The sequence below is a fragment of the Panthera onca genome, chromosome C1 (genome assembly GCF_046562875.1).
Source record: "Panthera onca isolate mPanOnc1 chromosome C1, mPanOnc1 haplotype 2, whole genome shotgun sequence".
NCBI lineage: Eukaryota > Metazoa > Chordata > Mammalia > Carnivora > Felidae > Panthera > Panthera onca.
In genome coordinates, this window is record NC_138346.1 from 9,831,934 (window position 1) to 9,859,621 (window position 27,688).

The 27,688-nt window shown below is 43.4% G+C and overlaps 1 protein-coding gene across 1 annotated transcript in view; it reads left to right on the forward strand.

Moving 5' to 3' along the window:
* The first annotated feature begins 2,975 nt into the window (after nucleotides 1–2,975).
* Nucleotides 2,976–27,688, forward strand: part of DNER (delta/notch like EGF repeat containing) — a 317,354-nt gene continuing 292,641 nt past the window's right edge. Inside the window, exon 1 of the mRNA XM_078450803.2 lies at nucleotides 2,976–3,336. Within this exon, the coding sequence (XP_078306929.2) occupies nucleotides 3,088–3,336 (249 nt within the window). The 5' untranslated portion in view covers nucleotides 2,976–3,087. The remainder of the gene's footprint in view (nucleotides 3,337–27,688) is intronic.

Here is a 27,688-nt window from a genome sequence, read left to right on the forward strand (position 1 = left end):
TTCGGATTCTGTGTCTCCCTCTCTCTCTGCCCCTCCCCCATTCATGCTCTGTCTCTCTCTGTCTCAAAAATAAATAAACGTTAAAAAAAAAAAAGGCTTCCACCTGTAAGTGACATATGCTACTTCCCCTCATGTTTCATTGGTCAAGGCAAGTCATATGACCACACCTAACTTCAAGGGATCAGGAAAGTATAGTCCTACAGAGCAGTTCTTGGAAGAAGGAGAGATAGAAATATTGGCAAATAGCCGTAAGGCCAAATATACCATCATTTACTTCATGATCCATTTTACTTAATGTAGCTTAGCATTTTTATTGGGACAATTTGACATCCTGATTCCGGAATGAATTGTATTAGCTGCCAAATTTTGAGATTCTATGGCATTTCCCTAAAAACTTCCTCCAGCCTGGTAGAGATCCACTGACTGGTATGTTCAGACTACATTTGCTCAATGGTTTCAAGTCCACTTTCTCCATAAGGTGATCATGAGAAATTCTATCACATTCTTTGCTGAAATTTAGACACGTTGTTTTGATATTTTGCCCTCAACTTGTTAATGTAGGGTCTCTATCAAGAAAGGAAATGAGATGGATTAGGGTGAAGATTTGATGTTCTGTAAGTTTGGGATAACATGAACCCAAGGACAGTTGGTTTTTTAGCTTTTATTTAAACATAGATCCAACATTGTTTTAATAACTTCTGTTAATAAGACAAGGTAATATATTAGTTGGACTCTTTAGCTGGGTATTTGCAGATGGTTGGAAACTGTCAGTCAAGTACTAAATCAGCCTTCAAAACCAAAAAAAAAAAAAAAATAAGACCCACTTTTTTGAGAATGAGAAGAGGACTACTAATAATATAGTTGCAAAGTATTTAGTATGTAGATGTCTTGGGGCCAGGGCACAAAACCCTATGTTCTATTGTTCAGAACTAATCACATGACTCCACCTATAAGCAAGGAGACTGGGAGATTTAGTCTTTCTTTTTAGCTTGGAGAAAAATGAAATGGTCTTGTATGGTCTCTGCTGTAATATGTTTTTTAACGATTAAAGGAAGAATACTTTTACAAAGCCAAACATCATCTGGAAAATTCAGAAATCAGCATCCAGAAAATAAAGCCAGTGTTATTCCTCCATTATTTCAAAGTCATACAAAATTCACACACAAAAATTTTGCTTTGGCAAAGATATCATAAGCTGAAGTGTGATTTTTAATTACCTTACAAACTTCTTTACGCTTCATTTGAGTGTGTGTGTTGATGGAAGGGAGTGAACCGCACCAGCACCAGCATAGTTTTTCAGTATTTAAGATCAGAGAAGTGAGTTTCAGGAAAGAATGCATCTTCCAGGGGGCACAGAAAGTGGAAGAAACACCTGAATGGTGAGACTAGTTGCCAGCAGAGGGTGCTGGCGTGGTACAAAATTAAGATTTTTTTTTTTTTTTTTTTTTTTTTTTGGAAGAGGAAGTCTCCGATAAAAGACTGCGGGTGTGAGGGAAAATGTAGTAACTGTTTGATCCACTTGGAGGTCTGAATTCCCGCTGCTGCAGGCAGCTCCATCTAGGTTTTAGTGATTTCCTGTAATGACCACATGAATTTTAGGCATCTTCCTCAGCACGAACCCCTGACATTTGGTCCCGAATCCGAGCAGGACGGGGAGAGACTGTCCGGGTAGACTCCTGGGTTAACTGGAGATTTTTAGCAGCTCCTGGTTGCTCATCTGTGGCACCTCCGTGCATGAATTCATGTGGATTCTTTACTTTCTTATTTGCCCAGCTTTTCACAGAACTATTTTCGTGTGCCCTAAAAGAAAAAAAAAATTGCCCAACTGTCAATCCAAGAGAGTCACATTTCTTTTCTCAGGAGGTTTCCGTGAGAACAAGGTAACAAGTGCCTCGGAGTCTATTCACAGAGGCTGTGAAAGGTCAGGTGGTGGAGACAAAGCCCGTTGCGTTTACTCAGTGGAAATGGGCCTTCTTGGCTGTCAAAACATGAGCCAGCCTAACCGGGACGTTTAGAAGAGCATCCTCCCCCAAGTAGGTCGCCGTGGATGTTCCTTTTACACAGAGCTCCCTAGTAAACACTGCCTGGCAGGGCCTTTGTGAACCTGCGCTTCTGAACTGCTCTTTCAGAAGACTGACAGCGTTCCGGGCTGGGAGTCAAGTGACCCACTGGGTTCCAGTCCAGCCTGTCTGGGCCTCAGTTTCCTCGTCGGCTCAACGACAGGGTTGGACACTGCTCCTGAGGTCTCTTCCAGCTCTCACACGCCACAGTCAGACGTTTCTGAGTGGCACGGCCGGCTCCGCCCTCGGGAAAGGGCCCGAGAGAAGGGACACTCCTCGGTCAGCACCAAGGACAAGGGCCGGGGCCCGCTGAGCCCACGCCCGGGCTGTTCCCAGCAAGCCCAGCGGTGGAGCTGGTGTTGGGGCTCTGGGGTTCCGGGGCGGCGCGGGGAGGGGGCTGTGCGTCCTGGGGGAGTGTTGTGGGAGGGGGAGGAGTAGCCCGGGGACTGAGCTAAGGCCGGGCACCGCAGCGGTCCCACCGATTCTGCGCCAAGAGGCCGCGGGCGGTTGCCGCGAGCCTCCGCCGCCTCGCCCTCCGCTCGGCCGCTGGGCCCCTGGGGGCCCGTGAAGTCCTCCCCACGCCGGCGTTGACCCCTCCACCCCCTCCCCTTCCCCAGCACAGCCTAGCTCCCCGCCGGGCCCGCGCCGCCGCCGCTTCCCTCGGGGCTCTTTGGACACGCCCGCGACTCCGATCGCACCCCTCAGGCTTGGGGGCCCGGGGCGACCTTGGCGCGCCTCCTGCCCCAACTCCCCGCGGGGCGAAGGGTCCCCACGCCCCTTTCCTCCCCCGCCCTCGCCCGCCCGGAGCCCCGCCCCTGTTTGCCCCGCCCCTCAGGCCCCGCCCGCCGTTGCCCCGGGAACCGCGGATCCCAGCAGCTGCAGGAGGCGCCCGGCCCAGCGGAGCAGCCCTCGCCGGAACCGCCGTCGCTCCAGCCGCCGCCGTCGCTCCAGCCGCCGCCGCCGCCGCCGCCGCCGCCGCCGCCGCGCCCCAGCTCCGGCTCCCGCTCCCGCGCCCACTCGGTCGGCCATGCCGCCCCGCCGCGCCTCGGCGCCCGGTGCGCAGCTGCTGCCCGCGTCGGCCCTGCTGCTCCTGCTGCTCGGCGCGGGGCCCCGCGGCGGCTGCCTGGCCAGCCCGGTTCCCTCCGCGCCCCTGCCCGCGCTGGGGCCGTGCGCCGCGCAGCCCTGCCGGAACGGGGGCGTGTGCACCCCGGGCCCCGCGGGCGAGCCCGGCTACAGCTGCACCTGCCCCGCCGGGGTCTCCGGGGCCAACTGCCAGGTGAGTGGAGTCGGCGGGCGTGGGGCGGGGCGCCGGCCGGGGACCAGCGGCTTCTCCCCGCCGGCCGCTGCGCGCTGCCCCGAGCGGGGCTCCAGCGTGCTCGACACCAGCTTCTCCTGCTTCCCGGAGGCGATGGATCCGGCCTCTCGGCCCGCGTGGGCGCGGACCGCTGGCCGACCTTGCAAGCGCCTCTTCCCTGCCCACCCCAGTGCTCCTGCCGTGCCGCCTGGGGCTCTCAGGGCGTGCAGCTCCAGGGCCTGGCAGCTACCCCAGCCTCGGTACTCCTGGCACTACCATTGGCCACCAAGTGGCGCGCCCCTCCTGGGCCAAGCCGAGCGAGCGGGGTCTCGGTGCTTGCCTGGCAGCTCCGAGCGCCCCCTCCCCCCCCCCCCCCCCCCCCCCCGCCCCGCAAGGTGTTCAGGTCCGGGTGGCCCCTGCCGCCAGTCCCGCTGGACCCTGCGCGTGTCGAGGGTGCGCGGTATGGGAGTCGGGTGATGGCGGGCTCCGTGCCAGGTGGTCGGACACTTTTCTTTCCTTTCCTCCAGCCTTGAGGGCTCTGGCAAGGCAGCTGGAGGCCGAGAGGGCAGCTGCCTTCCCGCGGCCTGCCCCTTCTGGGCTTAGGGGGGAATGTTGCAACTGTCGGACGGGTTGGAGGGGACATTGTGCGAGCGGCCCGGGGTGTCGCCCTCCGGGCCGGACGCTTGGGGCGGGCAGCCAGGGCATGAGCAGGGCACTGGGAAGCTTCGAGGAAGCGCGGGGCGGCGCGAGGGATGGGAGGTGGCCAGCGGCTGCGCGTGGATTTGGGATTCACGAGAGAATTTGGTAGAAAATAATAAATGAGGCTGGGTATAGGCTAAAGCTCGGTGACATCTATTGACCTAAACATCAACATTTCCGAATAGGCGTTTCGGTAATGTGTTGGCAGTAGAAAGAAAATGCCCAAGTCTCCACTCCAGGGCGGGGGCAAATAACAAACTTCTCTGGAATTCTTCAGTTAAACCAGGTGAATGTGGAACATATTTGGGAGCAAATGCTTTCTTTCATACATTTGGAGTGCAGGAGTTTGTTTTCATGAAAATTTTATAAAATGCTCCAAGAGTTACTTTGAGAATGCCCAAATGGACTCTTCTGTCTGTGGGGAAGAAAGACCACAGATGAGATGAGATGAGATGAGCTTTGATTTTTTTTTTTTTTAAATAGAGGTTAACGGGATTGAGACGCTTGACCTTGACAGCCAGAATTTTTGCTATTCCCTAGATTTTTTTTCTTTGGTAGCAAATTATCGGTGAATCTGTCTCTTCAGTGTTGTGTCCTTTGTTAACTGGTTCCAATAAGCTTTAATTCCCTCGCAGAGATGCTGCTGCTGGGTGTGTGTGGTATGGCCATCCGGAGTGGATCGGGGACATGACGACCCTTTGGGGAATTTGCTGTTGGAGCCTTTGTAACTATCAGGACACAATCTTGCCGGCTAATTTCCCCTGTTGTTTGATGATTCATGTGACTTTTGTGAAGAAATGAGTTGCCTGAATGCTTCTATCAAACTGCTGATATATTTACATGTCTGAATTCCATCCTTGAAGGAAATAGTTGATTTGGACTCAGAGTATAGCAGGGATGGACAGGAGAAGGTAGGTTAGTGTGTACTCGAGTTTAAGTAAAGGGGAAGAAAAGCTGGGCATTGGGAATTTAACCCAACTCTGAGATTTGTGTGTGTGTGTGTGTGTGTGTGTGCGTGACTCAAAAATTATAAGAAATCTTCAAGAAAGGCTGAGACCCCTGCAGTGTTTCCTAGATGACTAACAGAGAAGCACAAATATATGTATATTTTTTGTCTTACGTAGTGGTGTGATATATAATGTAATTCATTCAGAAAAGAGTCACAGATACATAAATACTGCAGAACCAACTGGTTCAAGACGGATTTGGGTTTCTTGCAGAGCTCCCATTCCAGGCAGTGTCAGCTACAGAGTGCTGCCCACCTGAGGAGAAGCAACGCTGGGTGTTCTGAGTTCCCCTTTGGAGAGAGAGCCAAAATAACTGTAATTCTAACAGGAGAGATGGCAAATTTGGAACCCGATCTGCCTTGGTTATCCGGAAGAACTTAACTGAGATGACTCAGAACCTTACAAAAATTGATTCCTTACAAAATTGATTCCTGACCATTTTAACTTCATCTTTCATGATCTTGCAATAGTACTCAAGACTCATTTTCAAAGGCAATCTCAACAGAGAAGATAAACAGAAGGAAAAAAAAAAACCCACCAAACCCTTACACATACTCAATTACAGATAAGGGAAGTGGATGTTGGCCACTGCAGCCTGGTGGTTGCTGAAATAGAGGCTGGTACTCCCTGGATACCTTGGAAATGGAATTTTACCTGTATGTGAAGAGAAGCCTTTAAACAGAGAGTGTCACCCCCACCCCCAATCGCAAAGACAGTGTTAGCAATGGAAACAATAGAACCTAACTCTGAAGTTTTGTTTCTTTTCTTTTCTTTTCTTTCTTTCTTTCTTTCTTTCTTTCTTTCTTTCTTTCTTTCTTTCTTCTTTCTTTCTTTCTTTTTCTTTCTTTCTTTCTTTCTCTCTCTCTCTCTTTCTTTCTTTCTTTCTTTCTTTCTTTCTTTCTTTCTCTTCTTTTCCTTCTTTCTTTGTCCTTTTTTTCCAAGAAAATTAAGAAAGCCCTAAACCACTAGTCAGGATTAAAATGGATTAAGGCTGTTTTCAGCGTCCCTGTGGTCTGCTGACTGACTGTGCAAGCCCATGGATCCAGGCAGTGCTTCCGGCATCAGCCGGTGACAGGAACTCATGGGATCTGGGAACTGTGTGATGTGAAGGCAGGATGTGTGGGCCACAGATAAACCTGCTGTGACAGGTGATCTAAACTGGCTGAGCCTCAGTTTCCTCATCTTTGGGAATGAGACCTACCTCACAGGGTTTGTGATAAAGAGTCTGATTTGGCTTTTTGACGTGCGACTGCCGACAGCTTTTCAGTATCACCCCACTTTCTTTCCTTCTGCACCACATCAGGGCAAGCTGAGAAAGCCTGGGTGCTTGGGAGGGGTTCACACCCTGCAAGACCCGCCCAGGCTCTACTGGCCCTCCCCTGTCTGCAGTTACCGCCCCCCCCCCCCACCTCGTTTCCTTTCCCTTTTTTATAAATTAAAAATTTTAAATGTTTATTTATTTTTGAGACAGAGACAGAGCGTGAGTGGGGGAGGGGCAGAGAGAGAGGGAGACACAGAATCCAAAGCAGGCTCCAGGCTCTGAGCTGTCAACACAGAGCGCCACGCAGGGCTCGAACTCACCAACCGTAAGATCATGACCGGAGCCGAAGTCCATTGCTTAACCAACTGAGCTACCCTCCTTTCCCTTTTTTCTTAAGCAACCGGTGATCAATTTGGGAGCTGCGTGATCTCCCCAGAAAGACCCGTTATGTGAGCAAGAACCTGTTCATACCCTGCTGGTGTGTGTGTGGCATTTTCAGTCTTGACATTCAAACCAAATTTTGAGTGGGTGACCATCCTGTCTGTGGGATATCCACAACAGCGTTTTGGGGAAGATTAAATTAATTATATGTTGTAAATCACCAAGCACCCATAGTTCCTCCATAAATTCCACCTCCTTCCCATCTTTTTGAACTTTTGCACACATTTTATATACTTATTACCTAACTGTATGAGGTAGATAGAACAGGTGTCGTCATCTCTTGTCAGATGTAGAAATTGAAGCTCATTTTGACTGAATGACCAATCTAAGATCTAACATTTTGATTGCCCTGAAAATCATACAACATGTATGTATGTATTTTAAGAATACTTATTTTCTAAGTCCTCTATCATACTTAAACATAGTGAATCATGAGGGTTCAATAGATTCTAAAAATATATATGGAAATCTACCCTACACAGACATGATGATGATGATCGATGATGACGATGGTGATGACGATATTGATGATGGTGATGATGATAGTGGTGGTGATGATGGTGATGATGATGACGGTGATAATGACGACAATGGTGGTGATGGTAGTGATTATAATGATGGCGATGATGGTGGTGGTGATGATGCTGATGGTGATGATGGTGGTGGTGATAGCGAGGGTGATGGTAGTTGTGGTGATGATGATGGTGCGATGGTGAATATGGTGGTGATGATAGTGAGGGTGTTGATGGTGGTGGTGGTGATGATGGTGATGATGATGACGGTGATAATGTTGACAATGGTGGTGATGGTAGTGATTATAATGATGGTGATGATGGTGGTGGTGATGATGCTGATGGTGATGATGGTGATGATGGTGGTGGTGGTGATGGTGATGATACTGAGGGTGATGGTAGTTGTGGTGATGATGATGGTGCGATGGTGAATATGGTGGTGACGATAGTGAGGGTGTTGGTGGTGGTGGTGGTGATGATGGTGATGATGATGACGGTGATAATGACGACAATGGTGGTGATGGTGGTGGTGATGATAGTGAGGGTGATGATGGTGGTGGTGGTGATGATGGTGATGGTGATGATGGTTGCTAAGTCTTTTCACAAGCACTTTCCATGCACTGGCACTGTTTTGGGGGCTTTTAGATGTAACTCACCAGTCTTCACAGTGTCCTATGAGTTGGGTGCAGCTACTGTCCTTGTTATGTAGGTAAAGTGCAAACAAGTTACATGACCGGCCCAAGGTCACACAGCCGGCAAAGGGTAGAGCTGGCTTTTGAACCAGGTGGCTGGCTTGATGCAGAGCTGTGGAGTTTAAAGTCCAGCCTTGGTTCCGCCATTAAGCTGTGGGACCCGAAGCAAGGGCTATGACCTCTTGGAGTGTTGTCAGTAAAAAGAAGATAACATGATTTGAGTCCGGTTTTGCTCTAAAACAGTGACCTTGAGTGGCTCTGTCCAGCTGGGGTAAAAGGCCACAGGAATGACCACGACAGCAAATTCTTATGCCACATACAAAGTAGGACTTTCACCTCAGAGTTAGAATTCTGGGTCCTAGCTGAAGTTATTTTCCCACGATGACAAGCAAATGGGCACTAACTAAAAGAAATACAAATATTTCTGGTGGGTTTGAAAAAATCTCCAACTTCTAAAGGATTGAGACTGCTCTTCTCACCTTTCGGGTTCATTTGGCGAAGCAGGTAGGTATCAGAGGCACAGTGGCCGGGCCAGTGTTTCTTTTCTTCCGTTCTGTTGGGCCAAAGTAGGGATTATTTGTATTATTTTAATTTGTGTTCTTTTGTTTGTAAACCTTTTTTTTTATTATCGTGAAATAATTCTTTGCCAAGTATTCAAGCTGTCAGACACCTGTTTGTTTCCTCCTTGCATGTTCCCTGGGAATCTTATCCTTTGGGATTATAAGGAAATGTGTCAATGACTGCACTTGGAGAGAAAAGGGGCTGGCATAGCTGCTTTTTATGCAAGTTAATTTTACTCGCAAAGCTGATTCTAGGATCCTCTCTTCTGATTAAACATGCTGACTTGAAACAGTGGTTCTGTTTGTGATGAATCCATTTTCGATCGGAGGTTGCTAACGAACAGAAGAGAATTCTGGCTCTTTGCACAGCATTAGTTTTCTCTAGCGGACTTTTTGCACACACGTGCACACATAAGCTCACGTGCACGCATGCACACGACTCACGTGCACACAAACACATGCACACAAACTCACACATGCATGCTCACAAACTCACACGGCATTGTGTGCAACATGTCCGATATTAGCGGAGGGGTCAAGAGACATCGCTTCTTTCTCTGGCTTTTCTGTCAACTTTGAACCTCAGTGTTCATACCTCTACGATGGACTAATGTGTTTGCCTTCTTTATAGAAAAGATGAAATTCACAAATGGGAATATGGGGAAGTTTTATCAATAAGTGGAAAGAACTATGGGAGAATGAATTTTAAGACATTTTTTTAGAAAAGTAAAATGTTGCACAAATACAACTTATCCCAAGAAAAGGATTATAAAATTTCCATATAGAATAGGATTATATAGGATCACAGGCAGTTTATTCCGTGCCTGTGATCATCTTCAGTGAACGGGCTCAGCTTTTTCTCCCTACTTGGATGCATTATGCTAAAATCTAAATATAAAAAAGGAACAATTTGTTATATTAAAATTTTGATAAATGTGTGCTTCTTTTTATTCTGAAATAAATGAATAATTTCTCAGAAAATTCTCAGTCACCTCATTTTCCTTTGGAACGAATGAGTTAAAATCCTATGACAATTTCGCTAAAAGAAAAACAGTTGCTTTTCTTGGTGCTATTAAAATGAAGTTATTTTCCTATTGTGTTTATCTAGTGCATTCTTAGGAAACATCACTTTTGTCAGCTTGGCCGCCTGACAAAAACACATTCTGTCTTTAGCTTCTTTGCTTAAGCTTCTCATGTGACATGGTACCATCCAAAATGGCCTTGTTTGTGGCCACGTTTCACAAGCATCGAACAGGAAAGAAAAACCTATCTGCAGCTGAAGGGCATTCGAGTCAGAAAGCAGAATGCCCGAGCTGTATTTTTAGATCTCCTTATGGATTCAGTAGGCAGCTGTGGTCAGAGCTGTTTAACCCAGTGGCAGGGACTACAGACTCTTGTCCCCCAAACAGAAAATCCAATAACACAGCAAAGTTTTGTGGACAGAATTTCTTTATGTTTACCCCTCCCTCCTTCCCTGATGCTCCCCTCACCCACACAGCTGGCCCCCAACCCTGGCTGCCTCTAAGAATCCCCTGCGAGCTTTAACAAAGGTGAGTGCCTGTGTCCAACTGTCCCCTGTTCCCCCGGATTCTGACTGAACTGGTCTCGGGCGGAGCCCGGGCACTGGTGATTTTTAAATGCTGTCCGGGTGACTCTGTATGACCGGGAGTGAGAAGTGCCTGCTAGACCCTCATCGTCTCCCCGCAACCTCCCCCGACCCCCTGCCTAGCATGTAGCGCACGCAGAGAACGCAAATACAGTCACGCCTGCGCTCGGTCATTCTCACCAGAAGAGCATCCAGTTGCGAAGGGCCTGGCATTCCTCGCCCACGTTCTCCTCAAATGGCAGGGGTTTGCATCTCAAAGTAGACTGGAAGTCTCCGCGAGGGAGCCTGATGGGTGGTGTGTTCTGGAGTGGAAAGAGGCCAGTGTGGATTGGAATCCAGCTCTGAGTGCATTGGATTAAGTAACTCACTGTCCTGTGGTTTGGTTTCCTCGTGGAATCCTGATGCCGACCTTACAGGCTGTCGTAGCTTGGAAACGTATCTGGCCCAGTAATAGCCCAGGAGGCCCCCAATAAAAAGCCATTGTGCACACCTACAATAGGAGACTTATTTATTTCATGCCTTTCTTTACAAAAGTGGGGAGCTTAGAAAGCCCTTTCCCTTGGACCAAAAAAAAAAAAAAAAAAAATTCTTTCCTACCTGACTTCCAAAGAGACCGAAATTCCATCAGTAGAGACTCATTTCTTTGGTTCCGAGGTATCAGATGCTAGAAGACTTGGAGTCTGGTGCTGACTCCGCACAGCATCCACTTCTGTTGGTCGGTTCCTCCTCTGTACTCCACTGACCAAGTGGGTGCCAGGCACAGAGAACAATGTGAACTGAGCGTGTGCTCTGGCCTAGACTTGTATGGAATTGTTCATTGCTTTATTTGAACACTAACCTGTCTTCAGTCAACATTCATGGTGTGAGTCTTAGGGAGTGTCTTCAAGAGAAGAGGCTTCCCTCATCACTCCTCCCTGCCCCCCAGGGCGAGTGAGGGCAGAACAGGACCCAAGACAGGGACGGGCAACTAGACGGCTGACAGGTACCCAGTGCACACAGTAGGTGCCCCACAAATACTGTTGAATACCCAGCTGGCTTCAGTGGGGTGCAACTGCGGGCACCCTCAGGGCACCGGGCACCATGGGGCAGATCTAGGCACACGGGGAGGGACACTGGTTAGGATTAGGAAAGCACATGAAGACAGATTTAGCCTGTTTAATAACTTCCCCTAGTTCCGGGTCTGTTCTGGGCAGTGCATGATAGTTTTCAGTAAATCCTTTGCAGTAGCCTTGGCTTCTAATCCTCTAATAAAGCTTTCTTTTCAAAATACTTTTCTTACGAATTAAATCAGGGGTGGGCAAAGGACAGTCCACGTCGTGTCTCTCCTTCCCCTCCACGCTAAGAGCTGACAATGGATTTTAACGTTTTTACATGGTTGGGAAAAAATCAACATGAGAATGATATCTTGCGATGCGTGAACATATGGGAAATTAAAATTTCAATGTCCGTCAATAAGGTTTTATCGAACACAGCCACACCCGTGCTTTTAAGTATCGTCTGTGACTGCTTAGGAGCTCCAGTGACGAAGTTGAGTAGTTGTGACGATATGATGGCCCACAAAGCTGAAGATATTTATCTGGTCCTTGACAAAGGAAGATGTTTGCTGAATATTTCTGTAAATGTTGGAAAGAATTTACCTTTGCATTTTCATTTACAGTACAACCTTGGTTTGTGAGCATAATTCGTTCTGGAAACACGTAGGGGTGCGTGGGTGGCTCAGTTGATTGAATGACTGACTTCGGCTCAGAGCATGATCTCGCAGCCGTGAGTTCGAGCCCTGCATCGGGCTCTGTGCCGACAGCTCAGAGCCTGGAGCCTGCTGCAGATTCTGTGTGTCTCTCTTTTTTTGCCCCTCCCCCACTCACACTCTGTCTCTCTGTCTCTCTCTCTCTCTCAAAAATAAACATTAAAAAAATTTTTAAAAATAGAGCATTCTGGAAACATGCTTATAACCGAAAGCACTTGTATATCAAAGTGAATTTCAAGAACCATGGGTTCAGTTGTGATCATGTGACTTTGGGGCATCGTGTACTACTCGTATTACAAGATATCGCTCGTTCCTCAAATTAAAATTTATTAGAAATGTTTGCTCATCTTGCGGAACACACACAGAACAAGTTACTCACGCTGCAAGGTTTTACTGTATTTGACTTCGCTAAAGGCTGGTCCTCCTTGCTCCCCCTTTTTTCTTCCTCCCCCGGTCCCTTCTCTTTGAAGGGTGTCTACAGCCGGGTTCCAGGGCAGAGAGACACATGGACAGATAAACAAAACCCTTGTTGTCTTCAGATTGCTTTAATCCCAGGAATCATCCTCACAGACTTTAGCTTTTCATTGCCCTTCAGGCCTTGGTTTAACGTGTTTGGACGCTACGGTTATGGCCGGTCTGCAGGGAGGCAGGAGGCAAAGGAAATGGTAGCTGCCAGGAGCTGGGGTGTGAATTTAGAGATTAGAACCTATGCCCACTGATAAGCTTATTAGGTTTCTTTACCCTGGTTCCTCACTCATAAATAGGATGGTTGGAAAGATTAAGGGGAGTAGCTCGTGAAGCCCTCCCACAAGCTCTGACCATACAAACTATTTTTATACAAGTGGATGGCTAAGGAAACCTACCTGGGGGTCACACCGCTCGGTGACAGTGGGCGATCTGGGCCCTGGCGCTGTGGCTTCGAGTAGAGTGTTTTATTACTACTGTACTGCACTTCCCTCAACCCGTGCCATGTTTATGACCTTGAACGTGAGTGCCCCAGGGGACCAGGAGAGGAAGCAGGGGTAATGCTCCCCATTCTGGCAGTTTTAGTTTCTATAAGGATGCTCTGCGTTTGTACAATGGTACGGTTTTTCTTTCTTCAAGAGAGAGAAAAAGCATAAGGCTCTTAAAGAAGAGCGAGGATTTGATTAAAGTGTATTTAAAAGAAATCGCCTCTTGAGAAGAGAAACGTGTCTGCTATCTTTGCTAGCAGTTCCTGAAAGCTAGCACATCCTTTAGAATTTCAATGCTGGCCTTTATCTGCTGCTTGTAGTTAATTTAAAGAAACATTTTGTCATCCCCTTTGGGTTTCAGAGGCAAATTGAAACTCCTTCACGGGAGGCATCCTGTGGCGGAAGTAATCACGAGCGATGAAAACGAGCTGGTACTTTTTTTCGCGGGAAATCAGAACCAGAGTCTGTAGTAAATGGGCCGATTTCCGCCCAGATGGAAGCACACCCAGTGAGGGGGATGGCCAGTCTCCGCGACATTCAGGTTAGATTGTTGACGTGTGTTCTTCATTAAAGAAGAACTGCGCGCTTCATTTAAAAAAAAAATCTCTCTATTTAAATTCAAGTTAGTTAACATACAGTGTCGTATGGGTTTCAGGAGTAGAACCCAGGGATTCATCACTTGCACGTGACACCCAGTGCTCATCCCAACAAGTGCCCCTCCTTGGTGCCCGTCACTGATTTAACCCATCCTCCACCTTCCAGCGACCCTCAGTTTGTTCTCTGTATTGAAGGGTCTCTTATGGTTTGCCTTCCTCTCTCTTTTTACCTGATTTTCCTTCCCTCTCCCTGTGTTCATCTGTTGCGTTTCTTAAATTCCACATATGAGTGAAATCATGATATCTGACTTTCTCTGACTTATTTCCCTTAGCATAATACACTCTAGTTCCACCCGCGTTGTTGCAAATGGCAAGATCTCATTCTTTTTGATCTCACGTTGTGTATATAGACCACATCTTCTTTATCATCAGTTGATGACATTTGGGCTCTTTCTATATATAATTTGGCTATCATGCTTAATTTTCAAGCAACGTGGAATGTATTAGAGCAGGCAAAGTGTTAAATATCTCCTCAGTATATTACCTTAGAAAGGGAAGGCTTTGCGCAGGAACCGCGAAAAGAAAAACAAAACCTCTAACTTCAAACTGACCTCCGTGTCGTTCCTTGTACAAAGGGTTTCCAGACTTTTTTCTTTCTTTTTTTCCCATTAAGTTATAACTCACACACAGTGAGATTCACCCTTTTAAGCATTCAGTTCTATAACTACCACCGTAATCAAGGTATGGAACAGCTCATCACCCCCATACATTTCCTTATGCCCCTTTGTAGTGAACTCTGTCTCTAGCCTCATGCCTCTGGCCACCGTCGGTCTGATTTCTGCCCTTATGGTTTTACTTTTCCATAATATCATATAAATGAGATCATACAATATGTGTGCTTTTGAGATTGAGCCATGCGGTGGTATGTATCCAGCATTTGTTTCTTTTTATTACTGCATAGTATTCCATCGCATGGATATATTATTGTTTGTTCTTTCACCAACTGATGACATGTGGATTGTTTCCGGTTTTGGGTGATTGTGCAGAAAGCTGCCATACACGTTCACGTGGAGGTCGTTAAGCAGGCACACAATTTTCGTTTCAAGTAAATACCCAGGAGCGGGATTACTGGGTCGTGTGGTAAGTGCAAATTCAATTTTATAGGAAGCTGCCAGACTGTTTTCCAGGATGGCTAGAGCATTGTGCATTTTTATCTGCAGCAAGTGAGAGTTTCAGTTGCTTACATCCTTACCAGTTCTTGGTATTGTGGGTGATTTAGATTTTAGCGGTTCTAACAGATGTGCAGTATTCTTACGTTGTGATGTTAATTTGTATTTTCCTAATGGTTAATGATTTTGAACATTAAAAAAATATGCATTTGCCATCTATGCTTCTCCCTTGATGGGTACAAAGTTCTTTCTATATTTTGAGTACAAACCCTTGATTTGATATGTGGCTTGCAAATATTTTCTCCTAATCTGTGGCTTGTCTTTTCATTTTCTTAACAGTGTCTTTCTTTTTTTTTTTTTTTCAATTTTTTTTTTTAACATTTATTTATTTTTGAGACAGAGAGAGACAGAGCATGAACGGGGGAGGGTCAGAGAGAGAGGGAGACACAGAATCTGAAACAGGCTCCATGCTCTGAGCCGTCAGCACAGAGCCCGACGCGGGGCTCGAACTCACATACCGCGAGATCGTGACCTGAGCCGAAGTCGGACGCCTAACCGACTGAGCCACCCAGGCGCCCCTTAACAGTGTCTTTCAAAGGGCTGTTTTTAAGTATTGATGAAGTCTAATTTATTAATTGTTTCCTTTTGTGGTTCGTGCTTTTCTGTGTTCTAAGAAATCTTTGACCTAAGGTCATGAAGATTTCCTTCTGTTTTCTCCTAGAATTGTATTGTTTGAAGTTTAGACTTGGGTCTCTGACCCAGTTTGAGATGATATTTGTATGTGGTGCAGTGTATTGGTAATTTGTATTCACTTTTGGCACATGCTATCCAGTTGTTCTAGAGACATTTGTTGACAAGACTATCTTCACTGAATTATCTTGGAAATTTTATTGGAATCGTTTGACCATAGTATGTGGGTCTATTTCTAGACTCTATTCTATTCCATTGACTTTATTTGTTTTAAGTTTATTTATTTATTTTGAGACAGAGAGTGCGTGGAAGGGGCAGAGAAAGAGAGAGAATAGCAAGCAGGCTCCATACTGTCCGTGTGGAGCCCGATGTGGGGCTCAAACTTGCAAACCATGAGATCATGACCTGAGCTGAATCAATCAAGAGTTGGGCTCTTAACTGACCGAGCCACCTGGCGCCCCTCCGTTGACTTTATGTATTTATCTTTTTGCCAATTCCATACTGTCTTGGTTACTATAGTTTCACAGTAAGACTTGAAATCAGGTTGTGTGAGTCTTCTAAGTTTATTCTGCCTGCCTCCCAGATATTACACTTTGTTTCTCTGATATTCAAATTTAAGTGGGAGTCTATATTTTGAATTTACTAAATCTGGCAACCTTACCTCAAAGGCTTGACTAATCCCTACGCCAATTCCCAGAGATTTTTCTGAAGAGTACATCAATGGCACTTTAAATTCTTGCAGAACAATTATATAGGCAAATTTTATTAACTTGAATTAAAAACATTAATTTTGCTCATAGTTTTACATCTTCATGGGCCCTTTTAAGAACAACCGTCAGACTATGTCAGGGCATTAAAATCTGTGAAAATATAGTGAAAAAAGCCCATTGGTAAACTCACCTGATCTTCCTTCCAACCCTTCTGCTAATCTCACGCTTCTGCACCAATCACTGTCTGCATTTTGGTGTGTAGTTTTACACAGAAGCATACATGAAGCGTATGCAAATACTCATCTATACACGCAACTATAATGTATAGAAATAAAAGCATCCTATAAATCCTGTTCTGTGACTTTTTCTTTGTCTGTTTTGAGCATCTTACTTTGAATATGTCTTAAAACAGAAAGCGAACTCATTCTTTTTGATGGCTGAATAGTATTCCTTTGTGTGGTTGTGTGACTATGTTTTAGTCTTTACTGAAGTACATTGTTTCCATTTTTTCACTCATAAATAATGTTTAAGTGACTGTACACACACACACGGTGACATAATATGTACATAGATGTCAAAAGCCACATCATCGAATATTCTAATATTGCTAAATTACTATGCAAAAATGTTGGACAGTTTTGCAATTTACTAACAGCATATGAGAATGCCTATTTACCCACATTTTTGTCTTTATGGGTTTTCCTATTTTTCTTTCTTCTTGTGTGTGTTGACTGATAGACAGACTTGGCATCTCATTGGTTCTCTTTGCATTTTAAATATTATAAGTGAGGGAGAACACTTCTTAAGAATTACCTGTTCTTATTTTTGCCTAATTTTCCTTTGGGTTACCTTTTTTTCCTCCCATTGATTTGCAATAGCTCTTTGTTATTGACGGAAATTAAGCCTTGTCCTTTCTGTTTAAATCTCTTTTCCCTAATTTATCATTTTTCTTTTGGCTCTGTTAGTGCTCGTTGTTTTTCTCTTTAGAGGCTTATAGTTTTTTGGTTCTTATTTAGCCAAACTTGTCAATGGTGTGGTTCATTAATTTTAATTACAACTCTCATGTTTGATACCAATACTACACTATATAATATTTTGAAAGTCACCTGATTTGAGCCAGGAGTTTGCTTTTAAGAATTCCATTTTGGCCTAGGTTTATATTGATAGGCTCATCCTATTGTCTTTTAGAATGTATAATCAAATATAGCCCCACTTTATGACTATTTTAAGAAGGGTTGGCATGGACTTCCTAAATCATATTTAAATACTTGTAATTTATCTTGACTTTTTCTTGAGCCTGAAACACTGCAACCATTTTATTAAGATCTTTCTTCTTCTCCTTCTCCTTCTCCTTCTCCTTCTCCTTCTCCTTCTCCTTCTCCTTCTCCTTCTCCTTCTTCTTTTAAAAGACATACTCAGGGGCGCCTGGGTGGCTCAGTCGGTTAAGCGTCTGACTTCGGCTCAGGTCACGATCTCGCGGTCCGTGAGTTCGAGCCCCGCGTCAGGCTCTGGGCTGATGGCTCAGAGCCTGGAGCCTGCTTCCGATTCTGTGTCTCCCTCTCTCTCTGCCCCTCCCCCGTTCATGCTCTGTCTCTCTCTGTCTCAAAAATAAATAAACGTTAAAATAAAAAAATAAAAAAAAAAAAGACATACTCAGTGCATTGTTCCTTTAATAATTGGCATGGGTTCCTTAGTATTTTGTTAAAATCACCAAATTAATTTTAATGGCATTATGGGATAATAGAGTATTTCTTAAAAGTTCTTGATTGTGTAATGGTCTGATTACAAAAAGTGTTGTTCATCCCGGCTTAGGCAGAAAAAGGTTCATCTTAATATTCAGCAAAATGCAAATTTCCCTTCTGCTTTAATCTCCATATAATATTTTTTAACATGCCCCCCCCCCACCCCCTGCCCTGAGAACAACCTCCTTTCTCCTGACCAGGAATTTTTGTGCTCCTCTAGCTTCATTTTCACTCTTTAAAATTGGCCATTGGTTTTTTTGGTTGTGCAAAAGGGAATTCTTTTACTTCTATAGAAAAGCCTCATAATGAGAAAATAATAGAGACAGAGAAATGAGAACTAATATTAGCATTTCTATGAGGCCTAAAATAAACTCTCAGTTGGAGAGAACTCAATTTAATGTTATTATTTTTGTCTTTTACAAAGGGAGGGTAGCACAGGGGGTGGGGTGGGGATTTGGGAGCTGTACTGACCCAAAGGGAAGCACTCTTTTGTTGTTGTTGTTTCCTAAGAAAAACAATTGTTATTATTCTGTTTGACCTTCATAGTGTTAAAAAATGCTGCTAAAAATGATGCTGACCCTTTTTAAACATCACAGTTGTCATTTATGTGAAGTTTCTCTTGCTTCCCTCACCTGCAAGGGTCTTTAGAGATGTTTTGTATGTTTAGAAGAGGTGTTTTTCAAGCCGAGCCTGTGGGAATTTGGGGAAAGTTGAGAGCCTACTTTCCTACTCTTGTATGTTTGTGATTCCCTTAAAAACAGCCTCCTTGGTAAAGCTGGGTCTTCTGTCCCAGAATGGAGACTCTTTCCTCTTGCCAGAGCTCGCTCACCAAGAGACCTGCTTCTTCGTGGCTCCTCCAGATGACCGGTTGTTTGCCTCTTGACATAAACTCTTAACCTGAAACCTGGAAAAAAGCACCTCTTACTGGAGAATTCTAGCGTTCTATTCTAAAGGCTCTGACCGGGGCGCCTGGGTGGCTCAGTCCGTTAAGCGGCCGACTTCGGCTCAGGTCATGATCTCACGGTTCGTGGGTTCGAGCCCCACGTCGGGCTCTGTGCTGACAGCTCGGAGCCTGGAGGCTGTTTCAGATTCTGTGTCTCCCTCTCTCTCTCTGCCCCTCCCCCGCTTGCACTCTGTCTCTCTCTGTCTCAAAAATAAATAAACATTAAAAAAAAAAAGGCTTTGACCATGGTGCATTGGGAAGAAGCTTCATGCATAGAAAGGAACACCGATGGATGTTGTGTGTATTACAGTAGAGAGACAATAAGGTCTTGAAATATCCCTTGGTTTCTCATAATCCCAAGTGGCCTGAATTATATATCATCCCAGGTATATCCATGGGATCTGTATTCTCTAAAAAAAAATTTTTATTGAGGTACATTCACGTGATATAAAAGTAACCATTTTAAGGTGAACAGTTCTGTGGCTTTTGGCACATTCACGATGTTGTGCAATCAACATCTCTGTCTAGTTCCAAAATGTTTTTATCACCCCGAAAGGAAATGCTACACTTATTAAATAGTTGCTCCCCTTCTTCCCTTCCCCCCGGTGGCTGGCAACCACCAATCTACATTCTGTCTCTATGAATTTACCCGTTCTTGATATTGCATGCAAATGGAGTAATATAATTTGTGACCTTTTGTGTGTGGCTTCTTTCACTTAGCATAATTTGAGATTCATCCACATTATAGCATGTATCAGTAGCTCCTTCCTTGTTATGGCTGAATAATATTCCACTGTGTATACATATGACATTTTATTTATCCATTCATCCGTTCATTTGGGTTATTTCTACCTTTTGGCCATTGTGACTAATGCTGCTATGAACACGATTATATAACTAATTGTTTGAGTACCTGTTTTCAACTCTCGGGGGTATATAACTAGGAACAGAATTGCTGGGTCATATGGCAATTCTATGTTTGACTTTTTGAGGAACCTCCATATGGATTTCCATTTGTGTTATCTTCTTATACAGCCTGAGCCCCAAGATCCTCCCTTGGATGGCTACTTGCAGCTTCTACTCACAGGCCAGACTTACGTCTTCTCGTTACTGTCCCTGCCTGGGCACACAGCAGCCCAGATGTTCACTCCCGGCCTGTTTGTGGCCCTAATTCCCTTTGACACTCTGCTTGCCCAACTCTGTGGTCATTGCATGGAAGAGCCCAGCTTCCTGTGGCTCTGGCTCTGGAGGGCCTGTCAACGGAGAGTTCTTTTCTCTGGCTCAGCCTGAGCACTGCCCCTCCAGTCCAGTGATTCATGCCTCAATCTGGTTCCTATTGTCTGCTGAGCTCCTTTGGGAGAAATAGAGAGATTGCCAGGGCACTTGTGCCACCATGAATAAGTGGCCTTAGATGTCATTGGTCCAATTGCCTCATTTCACTGAGGAGGAAATGAGGCCAGAAAAAAGTATGCTAGGCCATCCGCGGCATTAGTGGCTGGATAGAGCTTGAGAAAGGGCTTTAACATCTGGTTGGGTGTCCTTCAAGATACCCTGTGTAGTCCCCTCTCCTAGGCGCAGGCACCCATCAGACACATTCGGTATGTTACAAGGAGAAACAGAGCCTCTCCAATGGTCATTGTGGGTTATAATATCATCTGAGCCCACTTGTTTGTTAAGGAACTAGCTGATGAGGGTTTATGTAGAGCACTTCTATTGTTAGTTTTAATGAGTTCAGTGTAAACGAGTTCAAGTGGGCTGTGGGGAGGGATCTCCTGCATCCAACGATGAGCCAAAGCATGGTGGGCGGGCCGGAGATCCCTTGTTGCCTAGCGGTCATCCCCAGGCAACTTGATTCCTACAACCTGAACCTGGTGAATGTCTGCAGGAATGGGGATGGGCAGTGCACTTGGGAAAGGAGTGGGAATGGGATGTTTTGCAGGCTTGATATGGCTCCTAAGGCACAGCACCCCCTTCTCCCCAGTACTAAACAAATACAAACAAACCAACTTCAGGGAGATGGCAGTTCTGGAAATTCTGGAGAGTTTGTGGCTCACAGAAGCTCATAAAACAATTGAATCCTCAGGTCAAGAGTTCAGTGTGAACCTCTGCTTACCATGAATCCCTCTGTTCCCATGTCATGTGGGGTCATCCAGGCCTGTCCTACTCACGGCCTGACAGCGAAGTGCTCTTTTTTGCAGAAAACTGGGAGCGGAGAGGAGATGGCATTCTTTGCTTTTCATTGCAAGGCTAACAATCTAGGGAACTCACCATTCCGATGGCCATTGATTAAAATGGTCAATGGGCGATGATTAAAATGGTATTGGAGGAGATAATCAAGAGGACATGACCGTGGGGTGACTCATAAGCTGAACCCGGGCAATCAAAGGCTCCCCAGTCCCTCCCCACCCTTGGAATATACATCATTCCCCCTGTTCCTGTAGTCAGAGCCATTTTCTAGGATGCAGCCTTGAGGGAGTAAAGAATTGTTCGGACCATTTGGACAGTGACTGAACCTAGTTAAAGCCTCTGTGTAAACTTGTAAGATTTCTCAGGTAGATACAGTGATCTACCACCCAAGACAAGCCTGGTATGTAAGTTCCCTTGCTTATTTACCTTCCCCCTGCATCTGGAGTGGCCTGCCTCATTCTTTGGTCTCTCCTTGCCCTTTGTGTATGGAGGCCAGTTTTACTTTTCCTTTGGGAAGTTTCCAAGTTTTTGAACCAACAAATGGCACCATATTTCATAGACTTTCAGCACTTGGAGGGATTCTAGAATTCATCTTGGCCAGTTCTCCAATTTTGCAGAAGTAAGTGAAAGCCAATGAGATGAATGTCAGAGTCAGGAGTGGCATATCCATGGCTGTCTTCACCGAAGACTTTAAGCTCAGGATCTCAAAACACCAGGAACAGTCTTCTGGGGATGGGCGTGGGTGGGGATTTATAATAAAAATGTTCTCATGGGCATTCAGATTCAAATGAAATATCCAGTTACTTACATGTCTAACCATGTGTGAGGTTTCTTCCCTCATGTTTTGTAATTATCACATTGTTTGGAGGAAGCATTTCCTCTACTTGATAGATGAGAAAACTGAAGTGGATAGAGATTCTTGGTGATGTGCCCAAGGTCACACAGCAGGGGTTGAGAATGGAGTCATCTGTCCTCAAATGCAGTGCTTTCTTCACATTATCACAGCTGTTTTCTCCTCCATATAATATATAATAAAAACTCTTTATACCAGGTGCTGAGCACAGCTCTCAAGTACATACTACTTAGTTGAACACTATGTGGAATGAATCGGAATGGAGCAGTATTAACTGTAATCATCACATCATTTTATTTTTGGCAATCAAGAGCCATGCTGGATGGGCAGGCCATTGTTTTGAGATGAACTTGCAATGTAAAACCATTTTCATCTGGATTGGAGGCAGTTTTTCTGCATGGCTTAATACCTTTGCCCAACGCCATCAGAAATAACTATTGAAAGCATGATTTTATATTTTAACTTATAGAAAAAAACCTCTAAAGATAAAATTAGTTTTATTAAAATCATTATTACCTTACACAGTCACTTATAAAGTTCAGTAATGTGATTAATGACAGCTAAAAGCCAATGGAAGTACTGATTTTAAGGTGGTTGTGATTTCTGTGTGTTTGCGGAAGTATGAACAGACCAGAAATACAACGAAGTGTTTGGGTTTTTAAGTAGAAATGTAGTTACTTAAATGTATTTACATTCCTATAAGGACTTGAGTGATTAAATGGTATCTAATTTTGTCATCTTATGGATGGGGAAAAATGAAGACCAGAGAGGTTTGAAGACCAGGAGAGATCAAAGGTTTTCCATGCTGTCTGTATTAACTAAAACTCTTTGGGTTGCAAGCAACAGAAAACTCAATTCAGATAGCTTAAGCAAGAAGGAAGTCGTACGTTCATGTGACTGAAAAGTAGAGGCATGGCAGTATCAGGGGGCTCAACTAATATCACATGGGCCGTGAGTCCCTCCACTTCTCAGCCCCACTTTCCTGTCTTGGCTTTATTCTCACATTCCAGATAGTGACCCCTGGCAGCTCTGGGGCAGCATTAAAGGAACAGAAAGCGTCTATTCTTTAGTTGCTCTAAAAAGTCCTGAGATTAGGTCTGGTTGGACTGACTTGGGTCATGTGTGCACATCTAATCCAATCATTGCGACTAGGGGGTTGGATTCTGCTGATTGGCCAAAGCCGGGGTCATGTGCCACAGCTAAACCGCATGGATCAAGATTGGAAAGAGGTCTTTTCTTAAGGAAATTGGGGTACTATTCTTAGAATGAGGGAAAATAGATATTGGGAATGAAGTCAACAGATTCCCAATATACCCTACTGCCTTTCTCTTAGTGTCTATTCATATTTGAATGGAATTTCACCAAAAATGAATTCCTCTGTCTGCTTCTTTGCAGCCACGATCTATCTCACTGAGACTTGTTGGTGGGGCACTTTTTGTGGTGGCTGAGTATAAATTTAATTACCCATATTAATCTCTATTGTCTCATTTCTAGTGATGATATCTTATATTAGATAGCATATCAAGATAAGTTAGTTTCAAAATATTGCAATATATATTTTGGGAGGACTCTAAATAATCTCTGTCTTTCTCTCTGTCTTACACACACACACACACACACACACACACAGAGTTAAAAAATTTTTTTTTAACGTTTATTCATTTTTGAGAGACAGAGAGAGATGGAGCATGAGCAGAGAAGGAGCAGAGAGAGGGAGAAACAGAGTCTGAAACAGGCTCCCTGCTCTGAGCCATCAGCACAGAGCTCCATGTAGGGCTTGAACTCATGAACTGTGAGATCATGACCTGAGCCGAAGTCGGACACTCAACCGACTGAGCCACCCAGGCACTCCCCCCACCTCCAACAGAGTTTTAGAAAATGTGTATGTGTTTTAATATCTGGCATTCAGTAGTTGTTCACAATTGCTTATCTAATACACATTTCATCTTGATTTCACAGACATATAAATTAATAAATGGCTTACAGGTGATAATCAGCTGAAGTTCCCTCATCAGTTAACATTCTCTGATGTGAAAGTGATTATTGCAGGGATTTAGTGGTTGATGTAGTAGGAGGCATGAGACTTGGAATCAGATGACCTAGGTTCTGGCTTGGCCACTTCTTAAGATGGAGAAAGAATTTGTTTTGTAGGAGAGAAAGTCACAACTGACTAGAAATGAAGACTTCAAATCAATCAATCAATTAACAATGGGGGAAAACAGACAATTGTCCTGTGTAGGAGAATCCAAAGTAATATATAGATATAATGTTCCTTCAAGGAGGGGAGCCTAACTCCCACTCCTTAACTGTGGAGTGTGCATGGTGACATCTTTCTAAAGAATACAGTGTACAAAGGGAAGATAAAGGGCACTCTTACAGTGGAGACACCAGACAACTACCACCTCATCCAGGGGATCAAGGTCAACATCAACAGGGATAAGTCATCTTAATAGTATGTGCCCTTGACATGATTTGATGAAAATTGCACTTTGCTCCTGTGGTTTTCTTCCCCCAAACTCATATCCCATCTAATTATGAGAAAAACAGCAGACAAATTCTAATTGAGGGAGATTCTACAAAATACCTGACCGTTATACCTCAAGACTGTTAGAGTCATTAAAAACAAGGAAACCCCAAGAAAAAAAGTCTCATAGCCAAGAAGAACTTGAGAAGCTGTGATGGCTACATGTAGTATGGGATCCAATAACAGAAAAGGGGACATTAGGGAAAAACTAAGGAAATCTGAATAAAGAATAGACTTTAGTCAATAGTAATGTGTCAAATTGGTTCATTAATTGTGACAAATGTATCACACTAATGTAAGATGGTAATAACAAAGGAAACAAGGTTTAGAGTATATGGGAGCCCTCTGTACTATTTTTACAACTTTTCTTTAAATTTGAAACTATTTAAAATAAAAAAGTTTATTAAAAGAAAATGAGGGATTTGACCCATGCTTTGATAGTCTTGAGTTACTATGGATAATCCACAGTTGGCTTTTTAAAGAAAGAGAAATCAATTTAGTTTGCTAGATATCTATAGTATTCTTAAAGTTATTATAGTAATAATAGCTAATATTTACTGTGTGCTGGGTCGTCTTCTAAGCACTTTACATATACTAATTTATGTCATCTTTTTAACCACACAACAAAGTATATGCTGTTATTATTGTCATCATCTCCATACCTCACTCTAACTTTACACAAGGTGAAAATGAAGAACAGAAAGGTGAGTAACTTGCTCAGATTCACACAGTAAGTGGAGGAACTGGGCTGTAAACTGTGTTCTTCACAAGCGTGCTGTACTTTTTCTGTTTTGCTTTGGTGCTAGACATACTCTGTCTTAACTAGCTTAGATTTGTGACCCTTTTGTGTTCGAATATTAATAGTATATGTATATAGAGGTGTGTGTGTGTGTGTGTGTGTGTGTGTGTGTGTGTGTGTAACAGGAGACTTGTAGGATTACCACTACCCAGCTTTCAGTCATTTTGTGAGATTCAACATAGCAGTAAGCCCTTCAGACGGACTAGGCATGCTTATGTTCTTTATAGACCCAGTACCCCAGAGCTCCCACTATGGCACTGATCTTTAATATATTCCATGTTTTGAGCCTAGGACAAATTGGCACTAGGAATTAGTTCAAAAGTACATTGGTTAAACAATTGGTGTTGGAAAAACTGAATATCCACATGTAAAAAAAATGAAGTTGGACCCTTACCTTACACCATACAGAAAAATGAACTCAAACTGAATCAAAGACATGAATGTAAGTGCTAGTAAGTGCTAAAACTATAAAATTCTTAGAAGAAAACATAGAAGAAAAATTTCATGACATTGGGTTTGGCATTCGTTTCTTAAATATGACACCAAAAGCACAGACAACAAAAGAAAACATAAGTAAATTTGACTTCATCATAATTAAAAACTTTTGTGCATCAAAAGGTACTATTAACAAAGTGAAAAAGCAGCCATGGAATAGGAGACATATTTACAAATCTTATATCTACTAAGAGACTGATATTCAGAATATATAAAGAACTCCTAAAATTCAATGACAAAAAAGAAAACAATCAAATTAAAAAATGAGCAAAGGATTTGAATCAACATTTCTCCAAAGAAGATATACAAGTGGCTAATAATCACATGAAAATGTGCTCAACATCACAGGTCATTAGGAAAATGCAAATCAAAACCACAGTGAGATACCACTTCACATTTTAGTTATAAGAAATCCAAAATAGCAGGTATCGGGGAAATTGGAGCCCTTGTGCATTGCTGGTGGAAATGTAAAATGGTACATCTGCTGTGGGAAATGATATGGAAATTCTCCCCCCCCCCCAAATTAAACATGAAATTACTATATAATCCAGCACTTCTACTTCTGAGTATATACTCAAAAGAGGTGAAAGCAAGAAACTGGAACAGATACTAGCACACTCGTGTTCATAGCAGCGTTATTCATAATAGCCAAAGTTAGAAACAACTGAATTGCCTGTTGATTCCTGGATCAATTAAGATCAAGCCTACATAAATATTAAATTGATGGATTTTTCTAGTAATTTGTCCAAATAATCTAAAATATCCAATTTATTGGCATAAATTATTCATAATCTCCTCCTGTGAATTTTAAAGGACCTGTAGGATCTGTAGTGATGGCTCCAGTTTTGTTGTTGATATTTGCTATTTGTGCTTTCTCTCTCTTTTCTCATAGTCTTGCCAGGAGTTTATTGATTTTATTAGTCTTGTCAAAAATTCCATCTCTTTTTTTACCTATTTTATTAATCTCTGTTATCTTTATATTTTATATTTTCAACTTTCATTGGGTGTAATTGATGTATTTTGTTTTTTTAATTCTGGAGATGAGTGCTTAACTTCTTGATTTTTAAGTCCTTCTTCTTTTATAATATATATATTTGTGGCTATACCTTTCCCCCTAATCTTGGCTATAGCTATGTCACACAAGTTTTGGCATATATTATTTTCATTATCATGATTTGAATTTGTTTCTAATTTACTTTGTAATTTTTCTTCTGCCACAGATTATTTAGATTTGATCATTTGGTTAATTTTCAAGAATTTTCGAGATTTTTCTAGTATAATTGATTTCTAATATAATTCCACCATTAATATTTTGATTGTGAACTTGTATAGTTACTTTTTTCTGTAAAATTTTTGCTATGTATTTTATGCATATAAATTCATAATTATTGCATTTTCCTAGCAAATTGAATATTTCATTCAATTTTATCATTTGAAATGTTTCTTTTTAGCTCTAGTATGTTTTTTCTTTTTTTAAGAAAATATATTTATTAATGTTTTATTTATTTTTGGGAGAGAGAGAGAACAATCAGGGGAGTGGCAGAGAGAGAGAGAGAGGGGCAGAGGACCCGAAGTGGGCCCTGCACTGACAGGAGAGAGACCGATGTGGGGCTTGTAAAGTTTACCGTGTCTATATTGACACAGACATATCAGCTTTCTTTTGGTTAGTGTTTCCATAATGTATCTTTTTAAAAAGAGTTTTATTTTCTGTCTTTTTGTGTTTGTACATTTAATGTGAGGCTCTTACAAGTAGCATATATTTGGGTTTTGATTTTTACGTAGTTTGATGATATTTGTCTTTTAATGGGAAAATTTGGTTCCTCTATATTTAGTTACTGATACAATTGGGTTTATTTATATCACATTATAGCTTTGGTTCACTTTTATTGGTAGAGTGTTACCCCTGGAGGTCTTAACCCCAAGTGAGGGGGATTTGTCAGATTAGGCATAAAAAAATATTTTTTTTAATGTTTATTTAGTTTTGAGACAGAGAGAGAGAGAGACAGAACGTGAGCAGGGGAGGGACAAAGAGAGGGAGACACAGACTCTGAAGCAGGCTCCAGGTTCTGAGCTGTCAGCACAGAGCCTGATGTGGGGCTTGAACCCACGAGCTGTGAGATCATGACCTGAGCCGAAGTTGGATGCTTA